General features: G+C 37.6%; 1 protein-coding gene and 1 long non-coding RNA gene across 2 annotated transcripts; both read right to left on the bottom strand.

The window, feature by feature from the left end:
* Window positions 1–1,561: 1,561 nt before the first annotated feature.
* On the bottom strand, window positions 1,562–3,567 carry LOC133720427 (uncharacterized). The gene is made up of 3 exons (XR_009851846.1): window positions 3,436–3,567; window positions 2,363–2,435; window positions 1,562–1,864 (listed from the first exon to the last, which is right to left on the bottom strand). It is a non-coding gene; the product is annotated as an uncharacterized LOC133720427 (long non-coding RNA).
* Window positions 3,568–4,689: 1,122 nt separating this feature from the next.
* LOC133721945 (GDSL esterase/lipase At5g37690) lies at window positions 4,690–6,666 on the bottom strand. Its single transcript, XM_062148722.1, has 6 exons — window positions 6,393–6,666; window positions 6,160–6,287; window positions 5,934–6,060; window positions 5,730–5,842; window positions 5,239–5,488; window positions 4,690–5,075 (listed from the first exon to the last, which is right to left on the bottom strand). Exons 1-6 carry the CDS (start codon window positions 6,631–6,633, stop codon window positions 4,864–4,866), a joined length of 1,071 nt encoding a protein of 356 aa, XP_062004706.1. The 5' UTR covers window positions 6,634–6,666; the 3' UTR covers window positions 4,690–4,863.
* Window positions 6,667–8,514: the final 1,848 nt, after the last annotated feature.

Raw genomic sequence — 8,514 nt, 5'->3', positions numbered from 1 at the left:
AACATTCCTAGGTCTCATCTCTATTTGCTTGGTAATATTCCTCAGCTTAAACTTCGATGTTTATTTTCTAAAGCAAACTTCAACCTTGCTGAAAATTCCTGAATCAATTACTGGACTGCCCACTTCGAGCCTTATCTTGCCCAACCTATTGATCTTCAAAATTCATGAATTTTTTATATGTTTCAGTTTGGCTAGTTAACAACAGATCTGGAAATTTTCAACTCTTTCCATCATGAAACAAATTCTGGGTGATTTTTCAAAGTTTGGTGATGGAAAGAGTTGAAAATTTCCAGATCCGTAGTTAACTAACCAAAACTGAAAGATATAAAAAATTCAAGAGTTTTGAAGATCAATAGGTTAGGCAAGATAAGGCTCGAAGTGGGCAGTCTAGTAATTGATTCAGGAATTTTCAGCAAGGTCGAAGTTTGCTTTAGAAAATAAACATCGAAGTTCAAGCTGAGGAATATTACCAAGCATATAGAGATGAGACCTAGGAAGGTTTAACAAGCAAAGGAGAGATTAAGGAGTTCGAAAAGCAAGAAGAGACTAGGGGGTCTAACAAAGTGATCACAAACGTCCTTCTAACAACAAGTTCTAGTCTGAATCTTCCGGATCGTATGGATAAAATGCTAGCTCCCTATGATAGTCTACATGATCGATACGGTCTTTGATCGCTTGAATTTCCGAATGAAGTGGCCGTCCGTCACCTTCTGCATCGAGCACAGTGTATATTTCGTTCAAGAATGCGTCAACCCTCTCGGCCTCCTCAACAACCTCGTGCCAAGGTCGGGAGTAGTCCATTGTCATCCTTTCTCGCATCCTTGAATTTAGACCATGTATGAATCGATAATTACTATCCTCTAAAGCACTCATATATGTCGGGATGTCTAGCTCTCACCACCAAGAATTCTTGAATATACTCCTGTAATGAATTGACCTTTTGTCGAGGGTAAACGGCTTCTTTTATCGCCCTTGTTACACTTTCAAGATCCCTATCAAGTTCTGCAATCAGGTTTCTCATCTCAACCACCTTTGGATTCAGACACTTAGCGGAGGAAGAGGGAAGAGCACTAGAGGAAGAGGGTGGAGGGACCTCAATCCGGGTGGAGGGTTTCAATTCCACAGTCACACAGGATTCGGCTGTGCTGTCAGTGCCGGAGGAGTCCATGGAGGAGTCAGACATTTTTCTTTCAAATCTTAAAAACATATTTTCAAAACACTTTTAGTATGGTTGATGATGATAACAAGGATTAAAGACAATCCATCAAACTTCACACAATGAAAAGGTATAAGTTCAAGGTCCATCAGAACCATTGGCTCTGATACCAAGTTTTCTGTGGCGACCCGAAGACCGAATTACCACAGCGCCGCCTCCCCAAGGAACCCTACACCCGCGACACTTAGGGACTACGTGCTTTGGGCCTAGAATTTCTTAAAAAGACAAGGCCTTTAGGTTGAAAAACAATAAGTCTATAAGCCCAAAAAAATTTAGGCTTGCATAATGGGCTTGGCTTGTAACCACAAGATTACGAACTAGACAAGGAAGAGAAAGTAAGGTGGTGTTGTGTTGAATTTAAAACCTACGCTATTTTTAGTTTTTAGCCCGAGTTTACATTAGGTTCATTGAATAGAATTTAATGTGAGTCTTCTAAGTCTAGCCCACTATGACCTAGACTCAAGTGGAGGTTCTAACCCTAATGTCTCACTTTGGTGGTAAGCAATCACACACATCATCAACTATACACGTCTTTACAAAAATTTAACGAGATCAAACATGCCAAATAAAGAGAAAAATAAACTTTAGATAAAACAATTTGTGGCCTCCAAAAATAATCCTCCATACCCAAGCTTCGACAGCAACAGCCTGCAAATTAAACAAACTAAAGTAGGGGTTAGGCTCCTACATCCAGTCATTGCCTATGCCTGCCCCCCATACCTAAGTTTGAAAACATGAGTTATATCTTTGATAAAAGGTAGTAGATAAAACTGGTTTGCATTCCCACGTAATCGTCACCACGTAAACATAAATCCACGGCAATTGATCTCATTCCACAACTTCCATCATCACCGTATATCTAGCCAATCACTTTCCGGAATTCAATCATTATCACAAGGCTAGAGACAAAGGAGAAAATCAATAACAAGGGCCGTGCACGCTGCCCACCACCGGTGGTTCGGGATTTCCAATCCCCAAGGAGAGTCAAACCATCTCCTTATATCCCCATCAATTGCCAACACATTATTCCAACCACGCAAACCATTTCAAGTGTAAAAACAGATAATTTCCAAAACATGCGAGAGGCCTCATATAAAACGTAGTATATGCAAGAAAAGCATAGATAGAGTTAAAGGCATCCCTTACCTGGAACTCGAGCTTTCCCTTGCAGTACTTGGCCTCAATGCAACCTTGTAGCAACCACCAACTTCACAAGATCCTATCAAGATGCCGATCCTAGATCAAATAAATGACATAAACAACGATAAACAAGTCTAGCAATTCACTCTCAATACTCTCCGAAGAAAACCCCTCCTCTAATCTAATTCACTAGCTAATAACCAGACCATTTGGGTTCCAAGAAGGAGCTTGTTGTTAGGAAAAAGTGGTAAGAACACTTTTAAACGACAAGTTGTTGAAAGCTGAAAATATATAGCTTAATTAAAAGGAATTGTCAAAGGTCAAAGAAAATTGTTCAAAATACTAGAGGTAAGTTCTTGAGAAAATTTTTAAAGAATGGTGGTTTAACAACCAACTCAGTAAGATTGAAATGGTTGTTGAATTTCAAGTTAAGTCATTCAAAGAGTAAAGGACTTGAAGGCCGTGCAGATCCTTTCCAGGAACATAGGCTTCTGTACATATTTTTCAAAAATCCATAACTAATTCTAGAAAAATTCTTTCAGAGTGATTCAAGTTCTGAAACGTTCATTTTTTTGTCTACTATCTTTCTCTAGATGAAACCGATCCCAAATTCTCAGCGGTTTAGCACCATTTTTGAAATAAATACAGCTAGGTCAGATTGTACTGAAAACTGAAAAACTGCAGAAAGTTGTTCTTTTGTTCAAAGCTCCTTTGGTACCCAATATGGCCAGTCAAAGAGAACCCAACACACTTAAGGGACATGTCTTATGCTTCTAAAGACCTAAAGCTCGAGTTACTTTCTGATACTATATGGGCAGGTGTTGTAGCTCAATGATATGATGTATTGAAACATGATGTTTGGAGACAGCTATAAATTACAAATAAACCTTTGAACTAAATACGATTTTAATATTCATGGTATAGCCATGGCCTAGCAGAATTTCCTAGACATTAGAATGAATGAGAAATCAAGGTTAAAGCAGCAAGATACCAACAACAGTAGTGATAAGTTCGTAATCTTCAAGAATTCGTAACAACAACCAAATTAAACACGGTGTTAAGGAAAGCATGATACTCACCAAGGACCAACCAAAAAGGTGAGTTTTCTTGAGGGCTTCAACTGGAAAGAGAGCTGAGCGAGTTTGATTTGATCAACCCCAGTTGCATGCCAAGAAGTTTGCTTGATCTCGGACATGCAGAGTGTAACAGAAATTTCTCAATATGTAGGAAAATTGTTTGAACGTATTAAGCCTAAAAATTGAGGAAAGAGTGCGGAAGTTGATGGTACAATGATCCTACCAATTATTGGGATCAATCTCAAACAAGATTTGGGGAATTCGGGTAGAGCAAGAGGAGGAATACTAGCAGAAATTCGGAGGAGGTTCGCTTCTGAATAGCTCCCACTTCGATTGATGTAAAGGTCTCAAAACAACTCCAATAGGGCTAAAATTTGGAGGTCAAGTAGAAGAGACAGAGACGAACAACTTTGATGAAGAAGACAATTTAATCAGAGGCCCCGAACTAGGCGTTCTGGGACATACAAGCAGGCTGATACGCACAGGAACGAGAAGAAAGGTAAGAGGAGAAGGATGAATGATAACCTCTGGCTTGGATACTTCCTTTTGAAGGTCTAGGATGATTTTCTAGGAGTGGTTGCCCTATGCATGGTGGCAACGTGGGATGGAGGAGCTGAACAAGGTTCTCCTTTCTCTCTGCCCAATTTTGACGAGAACAAGAAAAGAAGAAGGCTTGGGCTTTGTGTGTGGGGTAGAAGGCTCAACTTGGGGGGCAGTAAAAGAGTTTGAATCAGATAACTCATGGGGTAAGAAAATAGGTTGTAAAACTAAAATGATGGGGAGATAAAAGTAGAATAGATAAATACAAGAAAAATTCAAAATTAAAACGTTGAAAAGCTGGCCTTATTGTAGCCTTATTACATGGTCATACCAAAATTCAAGTGGAGGGAGATATAAAAAATCTAATTGATATTATTAATGGTTCAATTGTCACGCCTTGCAGAATCAGAATGTTGCTCTGCCTGCTCAAGTACATTCGTCATCATGGTCATTAGTCATTACTTTGAATCAATTGAGTTCAGACATATTTGAAGAGAAGAAAACTTTGTGGCTGATGCAATTGCAAACACATGACATTCAAGTTCAGTCATGGCTTGGAGCAATTCTTTTCCATTATCTGCTGTTCATGTTTTCAGTTTTGATAAACTAGATTTAGCTCTCTTTCAGTTTTGATATAACTCTCTTTCAATTTTTTTTCATTTGCACTGTTCTGAGTTTCAATTTTTGCTAATGGAATTACACCCTTAACATCCTTAATATAAGGTGAATGGTGATGAAAAGTTTCTGATTGAAATGCAAGTTCTTTGTTTACAACGCAGGAGTTGTTCAGCTGATTTCAAATCTCCAAGGCATGATCCTATATGTTGTCCATGGTACTTTGTTACATTAGTGGGTTCTATAACTCTACTGTTGATATGAAAAACATGTGAATTAGTGAGAAGGTGCTGGTGCAGGGGTTGGAGGCTTAGAAAATAGTCTCAAGAAGAGTTTGTCAGCAAGAACTGCATTTGCTGCATCTGAGGGGTGGAATGCATCCCAGAATACATAATCTTTGCGGTTGCTGCATATTTTTGAATTCGGTAAGCATAGCCCTCCAATGCTCGTGTCTACATTGCAACATGACGTATTGGAAACCTTAAAACCTGAAAGATTACAGATTTAAATACCATCAAAGTGGTCACATAAGGACTATATATCAGTAATGCTAGGAGGACTGAGCTATCCTAGCAGATATCAGCTCATTACTCAAGTTGAAATAATAGTTGGTGCCTCTAGCATTGTTGATAAAGAATTAAAGATTAATACCATATGTGGTAGGGTTGCTGATTAAGTCAAGAACATCTGAATATGTATCTGCAAATGATAATTTTGCTTTTGGGAGGCGTCTGTTAAGAGAGGCAATGAGCTTCTGTACTTTAGAGTTGAATTCCAGCACCCACGTGTTGACTTTCTTCAAGCATTGGCCTTTCTTTGATTTAACCCTCTGAGAAGGAATGCAGCCGAGTGGACCAAGACCATGAAACATCATCTTTCGTGCACCCAACTGGTAGAGAGTCTAACAGAAACATAAAAAGGTTTCCAAGTGAAGCTAATTAGGGACCAATGGTGAGTTTCATGTAACTGCATTAGATTTTCACTCCATAAAATTAGATTTTATGTCATTTGATTAGTTCATTCATACAAGTCGATCCACATTCGTGTCACTTACGATTATGATTTGAAGTAAAAATAAAAGTGTGTTCCCCTTTTTTTACTAGTGATAAATGATATACAGGAGACTGAAAATAGAGTTTTACCTTAAGTTGTTGCTCTAAGGTGCCTATTAACAGTTCCACAAAGTCATCATGAGTGTACTCTTGACCATCAGGTAAAAAGGGTTGTAAGAAATTATTGACATAATCATTGCTGCCTGAAAGGGTAAAGAATAAAATTATCTGTCAATCCCCTATCCAAAGTTCAAACATGAAAAAGAATTCCAGTTGTGCATTAATAAAGAATACCAATTCCAATGAAATAGAGAGCTTCAGTTAAAAGCTTGGTTGCAGCTTCACTCCCAATCTTAGCCTTGATGACTTCCCTTGTCTTGTTGAAACTTTGTACTTGATCATCGAAGGACAGTCTCTCAATCTGCAAAAGAGGAGATAGCAGCAGAGTTAAGTCTTTTGTACACATATGGTGTGATGAACATCAACAACATTTTGAACTAAAAGGAATAAATGTCATTACAAAATAGAGTCCAGTGTCATTTAGTATTCCTGCTCCACCAGATGCATAGTTGACCCCGTTAAGCAGTGCATCATCATTCGTTGACAATGAGAGATAAGGCGGCGGTGATGGAATCCCAAGCTTTGCAGCTGCAAATATTCCAAAGAGACACAGAATCATACATGTGAACCAATTAGTTGCTGACAGGATATATATGTAGCGAGAGATAAAAAGAAGAGACTAGAGATCAATACATATTATATCACCAATAGTTCTTCCATTTGTGAATCTCCCGGTAGCCTGACCACCTTCATAATCGACCCCGTACCAAGGATAATTTGACCTTGCAAGAGAATACTGCAAATAATTGTTGTTTCCCACTTCTGTTAACGAGTCACCGAACACAAATGTGGCTGGAGATGCTGCTGATGCCGCCATGGTTGCCATGCTTGTCAAAATGATGGTGGCTAGAGCCATCCCGAATACAGCTTCCATCTTTCAATCACACTGGTTAGCTAAAAAAGTTACAAATCAACAAGAATATATAGTGACTTCAGAGGCAGCACATGTCATTTTCTAGTAGGTGATCATTTTCACCACTATGGGAAGTACTTAGTAACTTGTGGAGTCAGCACAACATTGCCTCTTAATCTTAGCATATGCAAATTTGTTAAGTTCTGGTGGTTATTATAATCTTTCTTTAGTTGGCCAACTAACTCCTTTAAGTCAGCACAATTTTCTTTGTTAGGTATTTCTCAAGTGCCCATTTAAACTGATTGTTTTACTCAATGGTTCTGTGAAGGCAAACATTAAAAGTAAAGTAGGCATGCATAAGGGTTTTTAAGTTCACTTGCTCTGCATAGGTTTCTTATTTGGCTGCCCACTTTGGTTGATTGGCTGCCAAGTAATCTGATGATTCTGATCTGGTTGTGAAATGCACTAGATCCCTCATAAGTTTAAGAAACTTGATCTGGTTGCCCACCTTGAGAACAAAGCTAATTAGGCAATACTGTTTGTTTAGCTGAAGATGCATGACCATCCGTCTGAAATCAGTACAGACCAGAGCGTATTAAGGAAGGTTTCTTCATGTTTACTTCTAGTAATGCAATTTAATTAGGAGAGAGATATAAGTCCTCAAATAGTAATTAGGCAATTTTTGACAGTAAGGTATGTTTTTTTTTTTTTTTTTTTTTTTGAGAATGACAGTAAGGTATGTTGTTACACACTTGAAATTTCGAAGGGTAGATGAATGCTATATCCTTTTCTTTTTCTTTGTTTCCTTTTCAAAAAAAAAATGCTATATCTTGGCTCGAAAAGGAAGACCTTTTCAGCTTAAATTGTAAGAAAAGTATACGCTACATTAACATTAACGTATCAGTGCATCAATGGTTAGAAGTGAAGCAATGATTTAAAACTTAGGTGAGCTCAGTTCCAACTATATAGGAAAAAAAAAATCGAATTGAGAGTGAAAATTTGTGATTAATTTGTCAATCGAGAACACTACAAGCAAGAAAAAGAGAGTTCTGAATCTGCACAAGTCCAACAATTGCTTTTGAAAGTTGAACTGTAACTGATTGGCAGAGGGTTGAGGAAGAAATATGGGACATAGTGAGGGAGCATTATATAGAAATATGATTAATAGACAGAGAAATTGATAGTTCTTTCTTTTGCAGAATCACTATGGTCCTGTGTTTGATATGTTTGAAGTGTCATTTCCTTTTATTGGGATTTTTATTGTGCAGGCTGAAAAATATATATTGATTTATTCATTTTGGAGAAATTTTTGAAGGAAAAAAAAAAAAAAAAGACATCTCGTATAGTATACATTGTCTCATACAATCACAAATTAGCTGGTGGATCGGTGAGCCATGACCTATTGATTCTATGACATTGTGAAGGTCATGGATTCAAATTTTACATTCCATCATGGTAATCAAGGGTGAGATGGAGTGAGTAACGGTTAAGACTATCAATTATGGCATGACCCAATTACCTGACTTGTAACTCGCATTATTAAAAAATAGTTATAAGACACAATAAATAAATGTATGGGTTTAGTGGGTCAACACTAACTCGCAGAAAAACTACTCAATTTCGATGCACTCCCTTTCATCCTTAATCTTCCTCCTTCAATTTTCATTCTTCTTCAGCTCCCATCCAATCTTACAGCCTCTTTTTTTATCAACTCCCAGAAATCAATAAGCTATTTCCCAATTGCCAAATTTTATCGTCTATATATATATATATATATATATATATATATATATATATATATATATTTTAATCAATTCTCCGAAAAGGTTAATGAATGGTTATAGACCTTTAGCTTGATTATTTCTGCTCTTAATCGATTGGTTATGTAAAATTTTGAGCGCT

Source organism: Rosa rugosa, chromosome 7, assembly GCF_958449725.1.
Source record: "Rosa rugosa chromosome 7, drRosRugo1.1, whole genome shotgun sequence".
Taxonomy (NCBI): domain Eukaryota; kingdom Viridiplantae; phylum Streptophyta; class Magnoliopsida; order Rosales; family Rosaceae; genus Rosa; species Rosa rugosa.
The sequence above is the reverse complement of the archived record's forward strand: the minus strand, read 5'-3'. Positions and strand labels throughout refer to the sequence as shown.

Bases quoted from the DNA above. Each gene is read 5' to 3' on its own strand.
- LOC133721945 (XM_062148722.1), bottom strand. From the start codon at position 6,633: ATGGAAGCTGTATTCGGGATGGCTCTAGCCACCATCATTTTGACAAGC. The intron at 6,288-6,392 runs GTATTGATCTCT...GAATATTTGCAG, and splicing joins AACTATTGGTGATATAATAT to CTGCAAAGCTTGGGATTCCA. The intron at 5,489-5,729 runs GTAAAACTCTAT...TGTTTCTGTTAG, and splicing joins CCTTAGAGCAACAACTTAAG to ACTCTCTACCAGTTGGGTGC.